The sequence below is a fragment of the Micromys minutus genome, assembly GCF_963924665.1.
Source record: "Micromys minutus genome assembly, chromosome: 16".
Lineage (NCBI taxonomy): Eukaryota > Metazoa > Chordata > Mammalia > Rodentia > Muridae > Micromys > Micromys minutus.
This window is the reverse complement of record NC_137985.1, coordinates 33638356-33663245: the sequence shown is the minus strand read 5'-3', so window position 1 is coordinate 33663245 and position 24890 is coordinate 33638356. Positions and strand designations below refer to the sequence as shown.

Below are 24890 nucleotides of genomic sequence, written 5' to 3'. Positions count from 1 at the left end.
GAGAGAGAGATCGTAACTACCATCATATGGATGAAGCATTTGTTGAGGGCTTAGATTTAACTCAGTGAACTGAATGTGTATAGTTCTGACTATGATCACACTGGAAGAGCGTAGGCTTACCATAGTGTAGGTAAACAATGTAGGGCTCACAAATATCAGACACAGCCAAAAACATGTGTTTTTAATATGACAACAACTACATTCATGAGTATGCCATGTTCATCTATTAAGAATTTTCTTTACAGCGGATTTGACATCCTTATTTCTCAGGCTGTATATCAAGGGGTTCAGCATGGGTACGACAGTAGTATAAAACACAGAGGACACTTTCCCTTGGTCCATGGAGCTGACTGATGATGGCTGTAAGTACATGAATGCAGCAGAACCATAGAAGATAGCAACAGCAGAGATGTGAGAACTGCACGTACTGAAGGCTTTGGACCTGCCTTCTGTGGAGCGAATGCGGAGGATGCTGACAATGATGAAGATGTAGGACATAAGGATGGTCAAGGCAGGTGTCAGGATATTTAATGCACTCAGGAGAAGAACCAAGAGTTCATTGATGTATATATTAGAGCACGATAGCTCCAAGAGTGGGAAAAGATCACAAAAATAATGGTTAATAATGCTAATATTGCAGAAAATTAATTTTAACATAAAGCCTGTGTGAACTGATGATCCAACAATACCCAAAGTGTAAACTCCCACTGTAAGCCAGAAACAGAGACGATGAGACATGACTACATTATAAAGTAAAGGGTTACAGATGGCAACATAGCGGTCATAAGCCATTACAGCCAGCATGTGACACTCTGCAATAGCAAAATCAAGGAAGTAGTAGAGCTGGGTCATGCATTCAGGGTAGGAGATGATGTTCTTTTCTGTCACAAAATTTACCAGCATTTTAGGGGTAACGACAGTGGAATGGCAGAGGTCAATGAAGGACAGACTGCTGAGGAAAAAGTACATGGGTGTGTGCAGCTGGGAGCTGAGCAAAATTAGGATGATCATGCCCAAATTTCCCAGCATGGTGACTAGGTAGATTGTAAGGAAGAGGAGGAAGAGGGGCAGCTGCAGTTCTGGTTTGGTTGAGAATCCAGCCAAGAGAAATTCGATTACTATCGACTGGTTTCCAGACTCCATTATCTTCTCATTATATTGTCCAGCACTTCTAAGTTTGAAACAGAGAAATGATTACACTTTCTGCATATCTGTATTCTTTCTTTCACTGTCTGTCTCTCTCTCTCTCTCTCTCTCTCTCTCTCTCTCTCTCTCTCTCTGTGTGTGTGTGTGTGTGTGTGTGTGTGTGTGTGTGTGTGTGTGTGGGCGACATAGAGAGACTCAGCAATACACATAATTAAAGGATTCTCTGGAGACCATTGTCCCTCACCAAGCAGACCTTTCCTGTTTTCTGGAGGCAAGAGATGACTGCATAATCAGAGGAAGAAAAACTGACATTTAACCTTATCAGACAAGTTCAAGGTCTGTCCTTTAAATTTAGTTTAAAACAAAGGTTTATTAGTTTTATTTTTGATGATTTCTTCTCTTCCTTTCAGATTCTCTGTAATATATGTTGTCATGCATATTATTATTTATAATGTATAGTAATTAAATTTTACCAGACTTAAAATCAATAAGAATTACAACTGTTTCCCTTCATCTATTTGGAACTAGATTCATACTATTTACTTATAGTAATTTTTGACTTAAACCAGCTGACCAACTGGCTGACTTAATACAGTTGTTTCCTTATCAAAACAGCTACAGTCTAAATCTCATATACTGTATATAATCCTGCCACCATGCAAGGCAGAGTTTAATTGCCCCACAGATATTGTACATATATCTTGGCAGCAGAGGAGTTATGTTTTCTTATTCTAACTTATATAGTTCCTCAGTAGAAATAAGGTAGCATAATGTTGTTACATACTTCACCACCTTGGTAAAGATAGCAATGGGCCATAATGACCCCTGCTAACTAGACTTCATTGTTGAATTGGTAGAGCTCAGAGTACTACTCATATGAGAATAGTTTCGGGAGAGCAAACAGAAGATGTGCTTTTCACTGGTCAGATTCTGTGATCATGGAATTTATATATACCTTCTAACATATTGATGGTAGGTTGTGAATTACCAGAGCATTTGCACAATGCAGTTGGATTTTTATGACCACATTCACTTTACATTTCAAAAGCAAACATATAGATTCTAGAACACACACAAAAAAAACCTTATAGTTTTAACACCCAATACCATCTGTACTATTATTTTCAAATCAGAGTAGAATATTTTGAAAGAACATGGAAACCAGATAATTACAGAAAATAAACCAATGACTATTAGTCGAGGAATGTCTAAAACAATACAGAGTAATTTTTCAATATAATAAAACTCCACATATCACATGATGTGTCTAAATATGCACCTTACTTGTCTGGATAAAGAGTATTGGTATCACTGTATTTGCCTTCAAAGACTTAAGGTAAAATTAACGGCCTGTAGTAGGGGAGAGAAGTATGTTGCTTCTGAAATAAAAAGAACATCCCAAGAGTCAGACACCACTTGATGCCCATAAAGTTCTCAATGGCAGAATGTTTTCTTTCTGTGTAACAATTTTCTTTTTCAGCTATCAGCCCAAGGATACAGTACGAGGTATATTAAGTTACCCTTAAGATATTTTCTAACTCCAGTATTTTGTGACTTGAAAATGCTAATGTCATTAGATTATACAGTCTAAGTTCAAATCTTTTCTCAAATTCTATTTGTTCTATGACCACAGGGAAAGTTATTAGATTCTTTAATCTACCAGGAAAGCAGAAATTCAAATGCCCGACATATCAAAAATTAAATTGCTTGGCACACAGTTTCAGTATCACAATAAGAGCTTAATCGATGCCCCTGTTGTTTACATTGGAATGTGTTGTGTTTCTCCTTGGGATTTTCTGCGTGAGTTAGTCAGCAGATTTCTACTGCTCCTCATTGTATTTCTCAATGGTGATTGCCATATTGCCTTGAATATGGCATGTGTCAAAAATGTGTTCAATAAAATTGTTCACAGAAGATTAATACATAGTGAAACATTCCTTAAGAATGGGACACCAAGTTTACACAGGTATAGTTAAAAATGGCTGAACAATAACATGTCTGGCATGAGTCTGCACTGCTAAGCACATGGTGAAGACGACTTTTTACCAGAGACTGTGTTCTCCAGAATGAACGTGGCTATGAATGGATAAACTGTCCCGCACATTTGTCTTCACCGGGAGAGATACTGCAACAGAAGATTTTCAGGTTTTAAAGGACACTGTTGGGAATTTATGCTTACCCCCTTTTTTGCAGCAAGTTCAGTGTTGAAGGTATTTATTCTCAATTGTACATTATTAAAAAATGTGTTTGATAATGTGAGGAGATAGCTTCCTCTAATCTGGACAACTGATTAAGCTCTTACCTCAGGCATTTGTTCCTCTGCAAGTGTTGGTTGATACCACACTTCTGTATGTTAGAGATAATCACAGTCACATTCAAAACAGAAGTAGTAATGACCTCTCAGAAGAATCGTGTCCCATAGGTATTAACTGTGATGAAAACTGTCAACAATTAGAAAATCTTATTTCCCTACTGAGTGTTGGGGATTTAATGTTGTCTGAGGTTATTGGCTCTTCTTGTTAGACTCCGAGTTAAAAAAGGAAAATGTGAGTGTGCTCATTGTGAGGGTTCTAGCCATTATAAGGCAAGGCATTTAAGATTTTAAAATGTCATGAAAACTGTAGAATATATATTTAATGATATATTTCATATGATATCAAACTTGAATACAGGAAAAGCAGAAAACTAGAGTCCATATGATTTTCTTGACCTCTGTTGACTTCACTATCTTAATTGTATTTAAATATCATAATATACTCATAGATTATAATAGAACATTTTAAATTGTGGAGTGAATACAAACATATTTCACTTTATTTTCCTATTAAAATATTCACATTATTCAAGATGTACAAGGAATTTTTAACAAGACTAATAGGCAAAAATTAAAATAGTTTCTTTCTAAATTTAAAAATAAATATGGATGGACACTGTGAATATTTTGTTACACACTCTATTTTCATACGAAATTATTTGTTATAGCAAATTTACATTTAATATTTTATTCACCAAAATGGAGAAATGGATGATAAAAATGTATAAAATATTTAAATTAAAATAAACTAATTAAAAATATAAACCAAAAAAAAAAAAAAAAATAAAGAAAAGCCCAGACTTCAGAGGACCTGTGACGGCCCTACCGTATGGCCTTGTGCTGACTGACACAGGCTGATAACCTCTGTTTCAGTGCTGCTGGGGACAGTTTGGAGTGTTGGAAGTGTCCTTGGTAGCCAGAAAAGAACAGGGATCCAGCTCTACCAGATATACCATGAACAGGAGCTTCCACTGCTGTCCTTACTTGGAAGAGTTTTTTTAAAAAAGCCAAAAATATGTTGCTATGCAGCAGCCATACAGGGTACGACAGTATATGACATCAACCACATACAGACATCGTGTCTTTTCAGTAGCCTGTGTGATGGATAGTACAGAGGGAAGCCTGGTTAAAACATGGAGGAGTGGGAAATGCATGGCAATCAGCCACTTGTGTCTGTCAATGAAAGGCTTATAAATGCTGGAAAAGATCGAATCTTTTTGCGTGAAAAGCATCTCAAGTAAAGACAAAAATAGAGGCTGAGTCTAGCATGATATGGGTCTTCCTGAAAATGTTTTGATAGCTACTAAAATTCTGCACATTTTATTAGCACTTTATGTATCGTATTTTAGTCATATCTGACAGCATTATGTTTCATCGATGCAATGTTAAATCTAAATGTTAAATTTTTAGTAACAGCATTGGGGAAATGTAGCATGCAGGTTTACAAAAAACAACCCAAACTTAACCAGCAATAAACTGGCACTGTTGATCTTTCCAAACCCTAGGGGTAGCCCCAGGCAGTGGTCTTCTCTCTACATCTTTTCCTCTGTTTTTCGCCCTATCTCTCTCTCCTTCCTCTTTCCCTTTCTAAAACTTTCAGCTGCCCAGCCACAGGTTCTAGCCTTATTTGACCAGCTAAGATTTCACGGACCTTACCTGAGTACATGCGCCCCTTTTGGGGGAACAGAAAAAAAAAAAGAAGACAGCAATCCACAATAGAGAAATATCTCAGTTGTTCTCTGTACTTGCTGCCTGCAGAGGACCCACATTTGGTTTACAATGCACACACTGCAGGCTCACAGCAGTAAGAAACTCCAGTTTCAGGAAATGTAATGCCTTCTTTTGGTCTCAGACACTAGGCATGCACATGCTGGGTATGTAACTAAATAAACATATACATAAAATTAAATCTTTAAAGGATACTAAAAAACGTTCCGAATGCACCAACCAAAATGCAAGTATGGGGAGAACCTTCCCAGCGCACACACACCTAGCAAATGTGTGCTGTGAATTTGGTTTCTCAAATTGCGTAGGAATCCATATATCTGCACATAAGATGCTGAGGGTTCCTGCTTCTGTTTGGTTTAGAATGGTAAATAAAGTTGCATGGGGACAATAGTTGGGCAAAGAGACAGAGGCAGGACTTTAGGATTCCTGGGCAAGGGACCAAGGAAGGAAAAGGAAGAGCCACCATGCTAGGAAAGGAGTAGAGGTCTGAGAGGTGCTGTACAGAGAACATAACCTTCATGTAGGTACAGGGGAATTCAGCCTGAGAGGTCTGCATGTCTGGGTCCAGGGCAGCCAAAATGGAATATAGGTTTTAGCACATATTTACTCAGGAGTATTGGAGGGGTGCGTGTTAGATACGTGGAAGTTTGGAAGTATCCCAGTCATTGAGTTGTTTAAGGAACATTAAAATATAAGATTGTGTGAAGTGTGTGTGTGTGTGTGTGTGTGTGTGTGTTTCTGTGAGTGTATTTGTTTTTCATTCAAGAGCCCAGAACAGTGGGGCAGGTAGTGAGGAGTACCATTACCACTATCGAGCTGATTTTTGTAAGACTATTTGGATTCATCCTCAGATGTGTGACTGGTCTTCATGCGGCTCGCAAAACACTGGAGATGAAGCTGTGCCTGAATCTGTTGCCTGCCTGTGTATACTGTTTCTATAAATGTGCTGCCTTGTCTGATCTCTCTGGGATAGGATGCTCCTTAGTCCTGAAGTGACTTGATGTGCCAGAGTGGTGTGATACCCAGTCAGGCCCTCTTCCCCCTGCTAAAGGAGGTGGGTAATGAGAGACAGGAGAGGATCTGTGAGAGGAGGACACTGGGAGTTAGGAACTGCAATCAAGGTGTGAAATGGATAACAATGAAAAACAAACAAACGAACAAACAGAAGAGCTTTGTGGGAAATTGATACCATCACATTCTTGAATCCAGGTGAAGCAAAAAAGAGCATAGCTCTAAGCCTGTTACAGGAGACAACTAGATTACAGCTGCAAGGTGAATAGGTTGAAAGGCTATTTTTTGATAAGGAAGAATAAAGAGCCCAGGCTATGTCTCTCTCTGTATACAAAATAACACAGGGAAAGCATAGTGTTCTTGGAGATGTCCATGCTTGTTTTATGAAAGTAAAATAAATGTTTTTCAAATAAACCTTTAAAATTTATTTAACATATTTTAGTAACAATTACAGCAAGGAGATAGGAATTTTTTATATTTAACAAATTAATAATTAAAATAATATTTTTTAATATTTTAAAACAATTTTTAAGTTTAAATATATTTGATAATAGTGCTCCCTTTCTTCAAATCCTCCCAGACCTCCCTTCCTCCTCAACCACACAACTTTAAGATCTTTCTAAATAAAACAAACCAAACCAAACCAAGCACCAAACTATAAACAAATAAAAGCACAAAACAAACAAAGCCAAAAACAACAAAAACAAAAAACCACAATCAGTGGAGCCCATTGTATGTTGTTCAACTACCCCTGGACCTAGGGAGTTTCTATGGTATTAGGTTTATACACTGCCCCTTAAATCCTCCTTCTCTTAAGTTGTCTCACCCTATATTCCCTGAACCAACCCCATCTTTGCTCATCCTTCCCACCTGACCCTCCATTTTAGCTCACAACATTCATCTATATCTATCTGCTTCATTTATTTATTTTTTAATTGAAAAACCTTATTTTAAAAAACAAAGATAAATGTACAAATTTTCATAAAAGTATACAAATACATTTTTAAGGTTGTAATTAAGTATTTGTGGGTACATATACATACACATATGTATATATGTAACAATAATATAGGAAACGAGGGTATTAATTTGAGGGGATAGGAGAGAAACTAGGAGGGGCTGTAGGGAGGAAAGGGGGATGTGATACAGTTCTATTTTAATTAAAATATATTCTTTTTTTGTTGAACTTCACACAGTCTGTAAGCTGTTTCTGGGGTGTTCAGAACTTTCTGGGTTTAGTATCCCATTATCAGTGAGTGCATATTATGTCTGTTCTTTTGTGACTGGGTTATCTCACTCAGTATGATATTCTCTAGATGCATACATTTTCTTAAGAATTTCTTTAAGTCATTGTTTCTGATAGCTGAGTAGTATTCCATTGTGTAAATGTACCACAATTTTTGTATCTATCCATCTACTGAAGAACATCTGGGTTCTTTCCAGCTTCTGGCTACTATAAATAGAGCTGCAATGAACATTGTGGTACATGTATCTTTGTTGTATGTTGGAGAATCTCTGGGGTAATGAGATCCGTCTCTTCCCTCTAGTCCCTTACTCTACACCTACCTTTTGTGGTTTTATGGATTGTAGCTTGGTAATCACTGACTTTACACCTAATATTCATAAATAACTGAATGCATGCTATATTTGTTTTTCTTAGTGTGGGTTTACTTACAATGATTTTTTTCTAGTTCCATCCATTTTCCTGCAAATTCATGATGACATTTTTTTTTCTTAAATGACTGAGTAACAGACCATTGTACAAAAGCACCACATTTTACTTACTCATTCTTCTGTTGTGTGCCATCTAGCTTGTTTCCAATTTCTGGATATTACAAATATAGCATCAAGAAACATACCTGAGAAAGTGCATCTGTTGTAGGGTGGAGTATCCTCGGTTATATGGCCAAAACTACTGTAGCTGGATATTGAGGTAAATTGATTCTCATCTTGAGAAACCACCACACTGATTCCCATATTAGCTGTACAAACTTGCACTCCCACCAGCAATGCAAGAATGTTCTGCTTACTCTACATCCTTGTCACCATGAGCTGTTACTTGTTTTGTTGATCTTAGCCATTATATTGGTTGTAAGATGAAATCTCAAAATAGTTTTTATTTGAATTATCTTGGCTGTTATTTTTTGTTTCTAAGACATTTGAGTTTTCTCTTCTAGGAATTTCCTAATTAGATTTGTAACCCCTTTTTATTTGGATTATTTATTTTTCCATAACTATTTCTTGAATTATTTATACAGTATAGATATATACATTATATATACATTTTATATATATCCACTATATATACACTATATAGTTGATCAATAAATAAATAAATAAATATATATATATATATATGTGCGTGTGCACGCACACACACACACACACACACACACACACATACACACACACACACACATATATAGTTGTGTGTCAACAACTCCTGAACATAGGAAGTTTCTATTGTGTTGGGTTTTCATACTACTTTTCAAATGCCTCTTACTATCTCTTTCACATGTGCAGTTGTTAAAATAATCTTTTCCTGCCACCTTGTCTGACTGTTGATGTTTTTTGCTGTTCAGTTCCATGAAACTTTTTAGTTTCATTTATTAACTGTTGATCTTAGCAACTGTGATAATGGTTCTGTTCACAGAGTCTTCCTGTGCTGACACATTCAAAGCTATCTCCCACTTTCTCTTATACTAGGTTCAGTGTATCTGGTTTTATGTTGTGCTCTTTGGTCATTTGGAGTTGAGTTTTATGCAGGATGATAAGTGTGGCTCTTTTTTTGATTTGTCTATATGTAGCCTTCCAGTTGAACCCATGCAATTTGTTGAAGAAGCTGTTTTTTCTTCCAGAGTGTATTTCTTGAGTCTTTATTAAAAATCAGATGTCTATACGTGCATTGACTTATGTCTAGGTCTTCAATTCAATTCTAGTGTTCAGCTTGTCTATTTTGACCAAATACCAGGATGTTTTTGTTACTAAAGTACAACTTGAATTCATCAATGGTGATACCTGCAACAGTTATTTTATTATACAAGGTAATAGCTATCCTGTGTGTGTTTGTGTTTCATTGTGAGTGTGTCAGTGTGTTACTGAATTTGTTGTTTGAAAGTTCCATACAGATATAAAAAATTCAGCCACCACTCTTTCTAATCCTCCCCCTTGTATTGTTGTCCTACTACCTACACTTTTTCTACATTCAGTTTTTTGCTGATTTTTTGCCCTTCACATCCCTCTCTCTCTCCCTCTCCCCTCCTTCTTCCCTTGCTCCCTCTCTTCCTCTCTTCCTCCCTTCTTCCCTCCCACCACCCCTACCACCTCCCCTCCTACCTCCCCTTCCCCCGCTGTCCTCAAGTGTGTGTGTGTGTGTGTGTGTGTGTGTGTGTGTATTAAAAGTCATTGACTTTAACTGTGGTCATTTATGTGACTATGAGTTTAGAAGTATTCTGGAGACTGGAGGTCTCTTCAGTGGGCACACAACTAAAGTCAGTTCTTGGTTTTCCCTATTGTCTATCAATTTACAATAGTGTAGTATCAGAGATAAGGTTGCGAAATTCCTTCTCATGGCTCTGTTTCATGGTTTATGTTTGACTTTTTTACATATAATTTTATTGATTCTTTGTGAGTTTCACATAATGCACCCTGGTGACACTCATCTCCCTGCCTCTTTTATGCACCCCCTGCTCTCGAAATCTACCCCACCACAAACTAAAATAACAGAGCAAAACACATAAACAAACAAAATCAAAACAAAAAGCATAGAAGATGTCTTTTTGTGGAAGCTGTACTGTGTCATGGTGTGTTCCAAAGTATATCCCTCTGTTAATACATCATATTTGAGAATGTTCAAAATCTGTAGTTTTTGTGACACCATCAATATGGGCTCCTCACCAGGACTCCTTACGGTTGACTGTTTATAGCCAAATCTTGTATAGATTCACTGAAGGCAGTCACAGGTGCTGTGAGACCATGACATCATTATCTGTGCCATACCCAGGAAAAGGATGTGTATGGTCATTTTCAATTTCTCTTCGCTCTTAAGTCTATATTACTGTCCCCTTAATAACAGGCTCAGAAAAAGTTGGTGAACAAATTTTGGTTCGGTATGAACTTAGTATTGTCACCTTAAACAATCATGTGCTGTTTTAAATGTTGCAAATAAAAGCTCCTTTGATTAAGACTAGGAATAGCATATGCCATTGAAGATAAATGTAAATATTTCATAAGCTGCTGTGAGCCATGAGAGTTTACCTAAACAGTAATAAGTTTGCCCATCAGGTTTAAGAACTTCTCACTCAAACACTTTAAATGAGTTTATGGTATGAGCCATGATATTGCCCTTGAGAAACAAACCTCAAATCTAACTAGAAAGTAGTAAATTGTTCTTATAAGAGTTGTGGCACTATACACCAGTGAGAATATCTTGTCTGATTCTTTGTTACTGTAGAATCTCATGTTCACAGCTGGGTAAGGTTGACTTTACCCTCTACCCTCCAAACCCAAGCTCAACAGCCTTTATACAATTCTCTGGCATTTTGAAAGCTAGCCAGCGGGCAAGAAGCATTCAGATCAGTATCATATTGACCTTTCTATACCCTGTAACAAAAATATGTACTTTCTTTAATAATCAGTTGTCATTAACTGGTTGTGTTGATAAGAAACTTGGCAAGATTCTGTCCTATTTTGGGTTCAAATGAGGTCTCCATAATAAAAATATTCATAAAGATAAATTTAATAACTTCCCTTAGATTTTTGTTAAGTAACTACTATTTTCAAGTGCATTACTGTTGTGGTAAATATTAAAAGTGGCTTAACCTTTTTATCCTGTGCTTTCAGGGCTCCCGCAGGGCCATAGGACACTGTGGAGATTTCTAACTTGGTGCTCTAAACCACCTCTAAGAACTCAGGCACAAATCACTCTGCCAAACCAGCTGCTTCTGTCCTGGGTGTAAACATGACTCTACATTTCAGTAACTTATCAAACAGGTTTATATGTTGAAATTTCTATCCATAAACCCTCTACACAATAAGCTTACAACCAATGGACAAAGATAAACTGCCCATCTATATGAAATAAGTAGACACAAAGAAACCCTTAGAAATAAGAATAACAACCTCACAAGCTAGAGATGTGCTGAAAGAAACATTCACATGAGCTTCCAGAATCTCTTCGTCCCTCATTATCTGTCTTCTGCCTCCTCTTCTGCCTTCCTAAACCTATCCTCTCCCACCTCTCTCCTGTCCAATCATTTTTTACCTTAACATAAACCTACATACACATCATTGTCCAGAAATGCAAGAAGTCTCACTTCTAGTTTTCCCTTTTTAACACACACACACACATACACACACACACACACACACACACACACACACACACTGGTTTTAAAACTAGTGAGTTTCTGTGGTGTTTTGAGTGACAATATTGCCCATTGGTGCTTGTATCTAAACATGTGGTTCTCAGTCACTGCCACTCTTTGTACAGATTTGATGAATTTTGATGAAACAGAACCTTGATGAAACAAGGAATTATATCAAATTAGTTAGATTTTAGAGCTTACAGCCTTGATCCAGTTTCAATTCACTCTCTTGGTGCTTTGTGTTTGTAGTTGAAGGTCTGAACTTCTAGATGCTTGACCTTCTCATCATGCTTCTGATTGCTGCCATGTTTTCTGTGATGATGAAATCTTATTCCTCTGGAATACCAAGACAGCCAATGCAAACATTTTCTTTCTTCCAAAAGCTGCTTTTGTCATGGTATTTGTTTCTTTGTTTATTACACATCAACAGAATGTAATCAATAAAAAGCCTTTTTACTTTTTCATAATCCTTAGTTTTGATTAATCCTCCCTAGCTACCAATGACTTCCCTTCAACTTCCTGCTCAGAAATTTCACTCTCATGTCCCCTCTCTATTTTCATATTACTATGTTATGTCTTTCATTGTTTAAGCCGTTTCTTACCAAATGGAGTTTTTTAGTTTATTTATTTATTTATTCAGGTCTTCTGGGTTATTATTTGAAGCTGGCATGTACCTATGAGAAAAAAAAATATGATACTTATCTTTCTGAAACTGGGTGATCTTGTTCCATATACTTTCTTGAAGCTTTCATTCATTTTTCCAAAAATTTAATTTGTCTGTAGAGAGAGATATATAATGCCACATAAAATAAAATGTCTTATATTTATGCCATATCTCCATATAAGTTAATCAGATGATTGGTATCCTATTTGATTCAATATTCTATTTTAATACTATCACTGAATAAGGTTTAACAGGTATTTGGAACAGGACCAAGAATCCTCTGGGTATATATATCCTTGTAATCTTATAAAAGAAAATCTATAAATTTAGTGATTCCCCAGTTAAAAGTTTGGGGTCATTCTTGACAAACATAAAAAAAAGTCTTAAAATTTATATGGATTCACAAATGGTCAAGAATAGGCCAAATAATTCTAATGAAAATGTTACCGTGCCAAGTATCACAACACCAATTTCAAGTTACACTACACAGTCATAGCAATTTATGTATAGAGTGTCCTACTTTAAAAAATGTAGCAAAAACAAACATGTAACTCAATTATAGGATCTAGGTATGAGTTCACAGTAGTGTATCCACTTGAATTTTGATAAAATATAAAACATATAGGCTAGAGAAAAGACAGCATTTAAAACTAATGGTCTTGGAAAAACTGGATATTAAGAAAAGGAAGAATGAAGCTAGATTTATTTCCATCTCCCTATATAAAACTTTACTCTAAATGGATTAAAGCTAGGTAATTTTAAGGCATTAAAGGAAAACATAGGGAAGAACATTTCAACATATAGGTACAAAGAAAGATTTCTGAATTAGTATAAAAAATAAAACCGATATTGACAGATAAGATCCTAGTGAAATTAGAAAACTTCTGCACATCATAGGAAACTGTAATCGCATTAAGCTCCAGTAAACAGAGTGGGAAAACATCTATTTGAGCTATACTTATGAAAGGATTATAATTTAGATTATATAAGGAACTAAAATAAAAATCAGCCTGAAAGCAAATACACACATTAAAATAGTCTATAGTATTGAACCAAGAGCTCTCAAGAGAAAAAAATAAAGTATCTAAGGAAATATTTAATATAGTGTTCAAAATCAAAAGCCATCAGGAAAATGGCAATTAAAAGTTACTTAGAGATTTCGTCTTGCTCCATTCAAAAAAAGCACTAGGTTTAGGAGAAGAATTGACAAGAAAAACTGACTCAGATGAATGGAAAAAAGAATGTTTGTATACTAGGGCTGGGAGTGCAGATTGTTTCAACTGCTGTACAAATCAGTGCAGAGGTTCTTTAAGAAGCATTATATTGACCCACCATGTAACCCACCTATACCATTTGTAGGCTCATGCCCGGTCTGTATCCTAGGAGAGGTAGAATTATTTTGCTTTTGGGCTGTTATCTCTTGTAGGTGTATCATATATATTATATATAGACAGCACAAATTTAGCCTAATGGATAATAAAAATATAAAAGAAAGCAAAAATTTTGGGTAAGGTAAAGGAGGTAGAGGGTAAATCTGAGGAGAGTAGAAGTTGAATATGATCAAAATATATTGTATGAATCTACACAGTTTCAAATAAAATTATTTCCTTCAAAATTAGACAGCATACTTTTTAACTTTCACATTAAATAATATGAAGTTAACATTTTATTATATTTATTTTTAATAATTGTATGTATGTATAATAATAATAAAATTATACATGTATGCAATTCATCCTGATAACTCTGATCCTGGCTTTCTTTTCCCTCTTAAATACCCACTAACCTCACCTTTCTGTACTTTCTACAAGTCACCTTCCCATGATCATGCCACTTTGTCTTGTTTTGTGACCAACTGAGTTTGACCAAGGGCATCTGGTTTACCCTTGACCCTGCGTGGGAATTGTCCTTAATGAAAAATTTCAAAGCTCTGAAGCTTTCAGGAATCAGAAACAACACAATCATCATGAATGACCTAGAAGTAGATAATAAAACAGCTCCTTTGGAGATGCTTTAAGAGCAATCAGGAAAGTTTCTACAGGTGCTGCTACTACCAGGAGGGTATATTAAGTGACTTTATGTGTTTTTGTATTTTTGGAGGACAATTAGAGCTCTGATATTGCTTTATATGAAGAGTGTAATCTCAGAAGCATAATGGCAGTTTTATGATTACAGTTTCAAGGGAAGCAATGGGAATTCAATTGGGTAAGGGATATATTGGGAATTTATTTTGCGGAAGTTGCCTTCTCTTTCCCTAATTTCCTCTTTTTTTGGGGGAATAGTCTTTTAAAGTATGAAAATACTTAATAATTCTAATATTTTATGATTCACAAAATAAGTTTTACAGGTTTTGTTTTCTATATCTGAATATGTATATTGGCCTAATACAATAGTCAGATAATGCCCTTCTGAATCTGCCATGGTAATTTATGTGTTGGAGTTATACCATGAAGTACTAGAAATATTTGATCATAAAAGTACTTGATATTACTTCCCCTCTGCTTTAGATGTCTGTGCACAATATGTGCATCCCTTTTTAGCAGAGTGTGTCTCACACAATGTAGTGCTTTTTGGGAGATAAGAGCTATGTTACCACTGAAGATATGACTTTATATCCTTTATACAGTTACACATACTTAGAAAAACACTAGTCATTATATTTTTCACAGTTTATGTTTTAATAAAATTACTGTTTTGGAAATCACAATGACTGAAATTTATAGACATATATTTCATTAAACCAGTAATTACATAGACCATTGAGATAATCAAGAATGCTGGTCAAATGTATTTACTCTCTTCTATGGGATAAATATGACTTGCATGAAATAAACATTGTTTCAGATACACAAAACACAATTATTCATAAGAAGGCTTTGAGGGTTTGACAAACTGACTTATGTGATGCATGCTATGATAACCAATTAGGTTCTCTGAATCCCAGACAAATATTGTACTTCACATGGTCCATTGCCTAAAACTGATCCTGCCCTTATAAACTGTAATAAACAGCAATAGTAGTAATCTCATATCAGATGGTGGCTATACTTAGCCATCTGAACTTCTTGCTAGCCTTCTAAACAATAATGCTAGTAAAGAAATATCAGTCTTATTCACAAGAAAATTTTTTTCAAGAAACTTATTTAGGGCAATTTTGACATCCTTATTTCTCAGGCTGTAGATCAAGGGGTTCAGCATGGGTACAACAATTGTATAAAACACAGAGGACACTTTAGCTTGGTCCATGGAGTTGACTGAAGATGGCTGCAGGTACATGAATGCAAGGGAACCAAAGAAGATAGCAACAGCTGATATGTGTGAGCTGCAGGTGCTGAAGGCTTTGGACCTGCCTTCAGTGGATTTAATCCGGAGGATGCTGGCAATGATGAAGATGTAAGAGCTTAGAATAGTCAGAGTTGGAATAAAGATATTAAAAACACTGAAGCATAAACCTACTAATTCATTAATAAAAATATCAGAACAAGAGAGGTGCAGGAGTGGGGAAAGATCACAGAAGTAATGATTTATTACATTGGCCTTACAGAAATGTACTCTTAGTAGGCACAATGTGTGACTTGTAGTACCAATCAAAGCCATAATGTATACTCCAAATATCATCCAGGAACAGACTTGATAAGACATCACAACATTGTACAGCAAGGGGTTACAGATGGCAACATAGCGGTCATAGGCCATTGCAGCCAACATGTGACACTCTGCAATAGCAAAAATAGTGAAAAAGTAGAACTGAGTCATACATTCAGGGTAGGAGATGATGTTCTTCACTGTCACAAAGTTCACCAGCATTTTGGGAATAATGATAATGGACTGGCAGAGGTCAATGAAGGACAGACTACTGAGGAAATAATACATGGGTGTGTGTAGTTGTGGACTGAGTAGTATCAGGGTGATCATGCCCAGATTTCCCACCACACTGACCACATAGATTCCTAGGAAGAGGAGGAAGAGGGGCAGCTGCAGCTCTGCTTTGTCTGTCAACCCAGCGAGGATGAATTCAGTTACTCTGGAAAAATTTCCTTGTAACATTTTCTTCTGTGAATTCTATGTAGAAATATCAGGGAAAAATGAGATTGGTATCTATTGTCTTATCACATACTTAACCATTAAATAAAACTCTGTAGCCTAAAATTTTTTCTAATCCCACTTTATTTAGAGTTATTGAACATTTCAACCTCCTAATTAGCTTACCAACCAGAGGTAGTAGGGAAAGAAGGTTAGTGGGTTTTTTCTGAACTTGTTCAAAGTAGTCCTTTGTGGTGATTCCAATCTTCATTATCAGTATACCTGCAGTCCAGTCAAATAGCAGATGTGGAACTTGAATCAGTAGCAGGTTTTGATTCAACAGAAACTTTAAGGTCGGCTAAATCTACACGTGTTACTATCATAACCTAGCCAGAATACCACAAGAAGTTCATTGGCAAGATTCTCTCTACAAAGTGAAGACCATCAAAGACCAGTGAAGCTTTGCACCTCCCGTGCAGACCAGAAAAGTGTTTGATGGCCAGCAAAGACCAGCCATGCATTGCATGGTGTAGCAATGCCAGAGTGACCTTTCACTGTCAGTGGATTCTATTTACTTTCTTTATAAACATCTCATGCACTTTCATGTGTCTGTTTCAAGCAAACTGTTACATGCCTTCTCACAAGACAGCTTCCAGAAAAATATCTCACTACACTAATGAGTTACCACTTCAGAATTTAAGCTTGAATTTAGCTAGGAATCTTCCATTTTAGCTATGTCATTAGACTTATCCTCACATGGCACTTATAGTTAAAGATAAGATACATCCCTCCCTGAACAGACTTTTTTTGTTTGTTCGTTTTTGCTGTGAGAATGTTGGTACTCAGTCTGCTGATGATTATTCATGACTTAATTGTCATTCCCCCAATCATGCTATCAAAAAACCCCCAAACCCCAAACATAAAACAACCCAACAATCATTTTTCTATGTAACAGTAAGAGCTGCATCCACAGAAATAAAAAAGACCACCACACACATATACAACCCAGGTGATACTTAATGGTCGTATCCTAAAGCCTTTCTCAATAAGGTAACAAAAAATATACACTGAAGTTTAATTAACATTATAGCATAACTTTAAGTGTGGTCAAATATATGTGACCATAAAATCAAAACTCATGGTACTCCATGAGATTTCAGGAAATTAGTCACCCATAAAAATGTAACTTATATGTCTTTGCAGTTATGTGTTTCATAACAATTCAGTGTAAGAAGAATGTTTTTCCAACAGATGGGCAAATGGATAAAGTTACATGTTAGCATTTAATATTCAACTTTTCATACTATGAAAAGGTTAATGAAAAATGATACTATCACTAAATATAACATCTAAAAATAACAACATTTGTAAAACACAGAATTAGATTTTTATAGCCATGAAATTGGTAATAGTTTCTTGGATAAGAGATCACAATCAGAGGCAAAAATTGAACACAATCAAAATTAAAAGTAAAGACACCATTGATTTATGGCAATGACACATCTCAACTGTAGATTTATGCTAATGTGATACATGATTGGTCATGATAGGCAGGGAGGTCTAGGAAGGCAGAAGAGGAGAGGAAGAAGGGATTCCTGGGAGGACAAAGATGGAGGCAGATGTTTGTATTTCTCTTAGTGCATCTCTAGCTTGATGAGTTTATTATTATTTCTAAGGGTTTCTAAGTTTTGTTTATCTCAAATAGAAGGGCAGTGTGTAACTTTTTGCATTGGATATAAGGTTATGGTGAATAGGGCTTGTGGATTGAGATTTTAATATATAAACCTGCTTGATAAGCTACTGGGCTTTAGAGTCATGTTTGTGCTGGCTGGTGGAGGAAAGGATCATTCCAGGGCCATGGTATCCACATGGATACAAGTGGAGTGAATCTCCTGGGAAGGGAACCACATGGAGAAGGTGTCTTGCAGACTGTGTGACAGAGTCTGTGCGCTTAGCTCCACACTGAGGAATGAGCAGAGACTGAAGAAAGGTTAAACCATCCATTACTATTTATCACAACACTCGACTAGTATTTCTAAGGGAAAACTGTTAATAGAATTAAAGAGATTTTATATTCTAATGACTAAAAGCAAAATAATCCAGTTAAAATTAGATAATTTAAAAGATTATTCCTCCATTGGAGGTAGATAAATCACCATTAAATACCTGAAAATATTTGTAGCATTAGTCAATAGGCACATTTAAATAAAAATTACATTGTAACAAAAATTCACATTGATTGGAAGGGTTATGACTAAATGACAATTGCTAACAAGGTTGCAAGGAATTTACAATCTCATATTACTAGTGAGGTTTTAGAATAGTACAGACTTTTTAGAAAACATTGGGAGAACACTACAAAATGTAAAGCACATGTTTTATGCGGGTCCAAGGAATTTTAGTGCTTGTTCCACATTTACAAGAATAGAAAACTCACTGACACAAAAAGTCAAACAAAAGAGTCTGGAGTGACACTGCTTACAACATGCAATGGTGGATGGAGGGTACTGCTCATACTTGTTTTCTTCCAAATCTTCAGCTGGCTGTCTCCTACACCACAAGAGCATCCCATTCTGAACCAGTTCTGTATGTTTCTAGAAAAGCTTAAGAATGTCTCCAGATTGGTATTAACTTAAAATGAGTTTTAGAAGTGGTAGTACTAGTCTCTATTAAATATGTTTTATTTATTTTAGCAAAGCTCCTAGTTTTGTCTCTATTGAAGATAAAGGTGGCTGTATATAAAATTATACAATTAAAATATGTGAAATTATTATAGTTATAAAATATAAATGTAAACTGATAAATTGATATGTTATAATCTGTAAAAATAAAAAAGACAATGAGCTTTATGTTCATCTAGTTATTATGTGTCTCCTGAAATACATTTGATGGAAATTTATTTGTCAGAACAGGACACACCCCATACCAAATATTTCACCATGAAAACACACATACAAGTAACATAATATATCTGTGTCATTATCTATTATCTATATATAAATATAGATAATGTGGAAATCAATGAAAAAAGAAGCTATGAACTTGAGCTAGAGCAAGAAGGTATGTATTGCTGGACTTTGGAGAAGAAAAAGGAGAAAACAATATAAGTAGTATATAATATCAAAAATTAAAAGAAGCAAGAGACAAGATAATGAATGTCCAGGTTCCTACAGTTGTTTTTCCTCTCAGAGAATTTATATGTTGGAAATTTATTCATCAATGAAAACTTGTTGAGATGTGGGAATTTTTAAGGACAATAGTAGTAGGTCCACTGATTAGTGTAGCCATTTAAGCGAGTTCACTATCAGATCTAGTTTGCTTTTTTGTTGTCATGACTATGAAAGAATGCTGTTTGTTGATTACAGGTAAGTAAACCCACACTAGTGAATGTAAATCATCTGGCTCAGGGTTCAACATCTGGAACCCATCATGCTTTTCTAGGTAACAGAAGCTTCAGCCATCTCTTTTCTCGAGCTCTGCACCCACAGAGCAGTTTTGAGGAAAATCAGTCCAGGAACTCAAGAAGGAACTAAAGAGAGAACTCCTAAGTCAGTTGTTTCAGCACCCCCAGCTTAAAAAAACAAACTTAGTTTGTTTATTTATTTATTTAAAATGATTTACTATTTAATCAATGCTCAGTGGTTAAGAACATTGATACTCTTTGTAGAGGTCCTGAGTTCAGTTACCAGCAACCACATGCTGGCTTAGAACCATCTGTTATGGGATCCAATGCCCTTTTCTAGTTTACTCACATGAAAAAGTAAATTTAAAATTTTTTTTTGAGATTATAATGTAATTCCATTATTTTCTCTTTTCCATTTCTTCCTCCAAGTTCCTCAATATAACCTTCCTTGCTCTCTTTGAAAATTAAGGCATCCTTTCACATTAATTGTTGTTACACACACATATGTACATATTTATGCACATATAAATATCCACATATATCATATATATTAGCTTTCATTTTATTAATATAAGAGATGAATATGTTATAATCAAAATATTAAAATTTAAGGGAAATTTTTTTCAATAAGCTTTGAGTACATGATACTATGTGACTATGAACATATAGCATTTTATAGCTTAATTCTTCTGATATTTCCACAGATGTATATCCACTGACCAAGTTCACCTTTCCTCTCTCAGCCACTGTACTCTGTCAATCATTATCATATTCTCTATATATTGATTTTAAAATCATAGTTGCCTTATACAAATAAAACCACTTAGTAACATTGTATTTTGTGGCTGGCTTGTTTTATATAACATAGTGTCTTCCAGGTTTATCCGCAGTTTTTAAAACTGCAAAGAACGTAGTGATGATTGAGAACCATTGTGAACCACTTAAAGTGCATCCAGAATTTTGGTTTTAGTGTTATCATCTGATAGATATTTAATATTTATGTTAGCATACAAAACTATGCTTTTGTATGGTTTTGTCACTGCATCTAAAAATATTTCCTTCATTTTCTTTTGTTCTTCTTTGTTCTCTTTTTATATTGATTGGTCACTAGGTTATTGTGATAGTTTTTGCTAAATCTGCTGGACTTATGTTTAACAATTGATGGGTATACTTTGTCAATAAAGATTAAAAACAGTAATCAATAGTTATATAAACTTAAGGAATACATAAGACTCTTAGCATTCTTGACAATTTTTCAAGATTTTTATATTTTGTCATAAAATATATATTACTAATATGCATATTATATACTATGCAATTATGCAAACTATGGAATTTGCAAATAATCATAATAAAGTCCCTACTTACCCAGCTATAATCTATAAGAAGAAAAAAAGTAATTTATGAGATGCCTGTTATGAATGAGCAGGTCTATAGGAGCACAGGTGTTCTGGTGCTTAATCTAGGATGAGTTTTCAAGAAAAATATGAAGGTGGAAGGATAACAAGAAATCAGCCATGTTTGTTCAATATTAGTAATTTTGGATTGCAAGGCACCAAAACACACTAAAACTTTCAAAATTGTTTTGTAAAAGAAATAATGAGAAAATGAATAAATAGAAATCCTTTTTGATTTTTAGTATAATTTCCTATTATAAACGTTGTAGCTTATTACTCAGTTTATACACTGAAGTTATTTGTAAATACTTCAAATATAAGTGTTGAGAGAATCTTACAACTATTATCTCTATGACTTACTAAAAAAGTGAGTGGCTTTTAACATATCACCTTAGTGGAAAGAGCTACAGCCGGTGAGATACATTGTACATTAACACAATCCTATCCAAGTATGAAAATTTCCTGGGAGAAATTTGGTTCTCAAGTATAAGTGATATTTTCATCTATCAGTAGGAAATTTCTAGAATATCTGAAATGTCGAGTTCATGAAGGTCATCTGAAAAATAGAAGTTAGGCCCTCACCTTTCCTCTACATGGAGACTTCCATCCTTGGTTATGTGAGTTCCAGATCAAGTGCTTTTTGAATGAAATATCTCTTCATGTTGCTGGTGCAAGTAACTCAAAATATAATTTCCTGGTTTATTTTTTATTTGTGGGATGAGCAAGAAATCTGAGTATTTTATATTTCTACTATAAATCCAAAATCATGATTCCCCTCAAATCTTCCAGAGGGACTTATTAAAATAATATTATTTTCATATAGACTTTTGAAATATAAGAGGCATCCAACACATATATAGAAGGAAACACCCTGAGGATTCCTTCTACTGGGGATGGCATGCTCAAAGAAAACAGCAATTAAGGTCTTCTGTATCATGCGCTGTTTAATACTTTAATTTTGTCTCCCTTGAGTATAATTCCTTGTGTCTGGAAATTGTTTCAATTTTTAGATTTGGAGCCAGGAACTGAAGTCTAATGTCATGATAAAGGACAAGTTCATGAAAACATCCCATCTGAAAATAACCCCTGAAATATGAGAGGCCATTTTCCACTGATCCCTCTTTAAATTAATATTTGGCAAAATAATGTTTTATAATCACTATCAAAGTTTTCTCTTATATTACTTTATTATTTCAAGAATAATACAAGTTTCATGGAAGAAGCTGGAGATGAACATCTTGACCCTAGTAAATTTGGCAATAAGCAGAGACTGAAGAATTATAGGTAAAATAAATATTTCAATTGATTTATGTTATTTGTCATTTTATTTAGCTACCTTTCAAATGTTATACCCCTTCCCAGTTAAAACCCCTATCCCATTCCCGAACTCCCTCCCTGCTTATACATGTGTGCTACCCCTTTCACCCATCCTCCTTTTGCCTCAGTGTCCTACCTTTCCCCTGCACTGCGTCATCGAGCCTCCCCTGGACCAAGCTTGCTTCCATGGTTTCTCCCATGATGGACTCTTCCTCTTCAACCGCAGCTTAGTAGCTTTCTTCCAGAAATTGCTTTTTGTAGTGACTTTTTAAAAATCACCACAACAAAAGTATAATATATAGAGTCTTTTGGCTCTTTCATAATTCTTACTTTGGGGTAACCCTCCTTACCTACATCTTACCACACATCTTCCTATATCCCTGTTCAAAATATTAACTCCCAAATTTGCACTCTATTTTCATATCAATTATGGTGTAATATTCCTCATTTTTTTAGCCAAGGGCTCTTTTCTTGTTTATTGATTTGGGTATTCTGGGTTATAATGTGAAGCTGGTATGTACATATAAAAAAGAACATTATAGCACTTATTTTTCTGAGTCTGAGTGACCTTGCTCAATATAAATTTTTTAAGTTTAATTCATTTATCTAAAAAATTCATTTGTCTGCAGAGACAAATGTAAAGCATATAGGTACCATATTCTCACTTTCAGTTAGGGTAAAAGATATCTGGGTTGGTTCCATTTTCTATCTATTGGCAATAATATCAGTGATCATGAGTTAACACCACATGTAGTAAGACACAGAACTTTTTGGGTATATATCCTGATGATCTTATAAAAGATAATACATGAATTCAATGCTACTCCAAACATAAAGGTTTGAAGTCATTCTTGGTAGACATAGAATAAATGATTAAAATTTATATGGACTCACAAAAGGTCAAAAGTTGAATAAATGATTTTAATGAAATGTATAATGTGATATGCATCATCAAACAAATTTCAAGTTCTAATATAGAGCAATAGCAATGAAAAGAGTGTGGTAGTTGAAAGAAAACTGACATGAAGTTTAATTATAAAATTCATATATAAGTTCACAGGGCTATACCCACTGGTGTTTTGACAAAGATGTCAAAGATACAAACTGGAGAGCAGACAGTGTTATCAACTACTGGTGCCAGTAATATTGGATATTTTTATAAGGAAGAATGAAACTAGACCCATATTCCTCTCTCTCCCTACATAAAACTTTACTTTAAATGAATCAAAACTATACACTTGAAACTGCAATACTGACACCAGAAAAGCTTACTGAGTTTGTAGTAAATAACATTAGACCAATGTCACTTCCTTTCACCAATCCCCCTCCCCCCACACACATTCAGAGTCTTTTGAGGCAGACCCAGCTGACATGAGTGGCCTCCTGTCCCCACTGCTTCATTGTCAAGGGATCTCTTAGCCACCCTCATCGGTCATGGTAAGCCAAAAATGTATAGGTTACATCCCTTACTCTTTCCCAATATCTGCTGTATCAGGAACATTCAGCGAGAACCAGATGGCTAATAACAAGCATAGGGAACATCCAGGATATCCGAGGTACTATGGTTAAACCTAAGATAAATAGGAATAGAAGTATGTGAAGACACCCAGCTTGAAGGTCCAGGAAATATTTTCAACAAAAATATATATAAAAAACTTCAATCTAAGGAAAAAGATGACTATGAACATATAAGAAGCTTATAGAATGTAGTGTTGTGGGCCCTGTGTCCGCAGTCCTTGACTCTGCTTACCCCACATGGTTGGGCAGGTGTGGCTTTAGGGAAGTACCAAGATACTAGTCTTGGGGTAATAAAGTGAAATCTGAGACCAGGGCTGGTTGGGGGTTTTAGACCTTTGACAAGGCAGGGGCTGTGTGATTCTGATACTCTTGATTATACAGGAATTGATAATGGAGTGGGCGCTGATGGCTGCATCTAGCCTGGTGCAGGAGTTAGGGTAAAGAGGAGCTCTGGCTAGTCTCATGATGATTGGTCTTGGCTTGAATGTGACAGTGTTGGTGGTGATTGTGGCTGAAAGTAAAGAGAGGCCTTCTTTGTTGCCTGACACTGGATACTCTTGACCTATGCAAACTGACTGGGCATCAGCAGGTAAGATTGTGTCCAGTCCTACTAGGATTAGAGGTACAAAATTGATACACAAGGGAGGTTTCCCCTTCTTTGAGAAGAATATGAGGGATAATGGAGGGAGGGATTAGTCAGAATTTATCATTAATAATATGTTTCAAAGCTTTTAAAATTTAAGGAATCAGAAACAACACAATTGTTATTTATGACCTGGAAGTGGATCTGGATAATAAGGAAACACCTTTTTTGACATGCTTTATGAGGAGAGAAGAATGATTCCAAAGATGTTGCTAAATCAAGGAGGGAATCATATTTTGGAGGCTACTTAGAGTTAATGGGATGGCCTGGTATGCACAATTACCTTCCAGAAACACAAAATAAGTTTTATGATTGCAGTTTCAAAGGAAATAAATGAGATCTAATTCAGAAAAGGAAATA

General features: G+C 35.4%; 2 protein-coding genes across 2 annotated transcripts; both read right to left on the bottom strand.

The window, feature by feature from the left end:
- Positions 1-219: 219 nt before the first annotated feature.
- On the bottom strand, positions 220-1143 carry LOC308431142 (olfactory receptor 8G3-like; the record flags this gene model as incomplete). Its single annotated transcript, XM_080930502.1, has 1 exon — positions 220-1143. The coding sequence occupies one exon, from the start codon at positions 1141-1143 to the stop codon at positions 220-222; it is 924 nt and encodes a 307-aa protein (XP_080786628.1).
- A 14134-nt stretch (positions 1144-15277) lies between these two features.
- Positions 15278-16276, bottom strand: LOC308431211 (olfactory receptor 8G50-like; the record flags this gene model as incomplete). The annotated part of the gene is made up of 1 exon (XM_080930574.1): positions 15278-16276. One exon carries the CDS (start codon positions 16274-16276, stop codon positions 15278-15280), a length of 999 nt encoding a protein of 332 aa, XP_080786700.1.
- Between the last annotated feature and the right edge of the window lie 8614 nt (positions 16277-24890).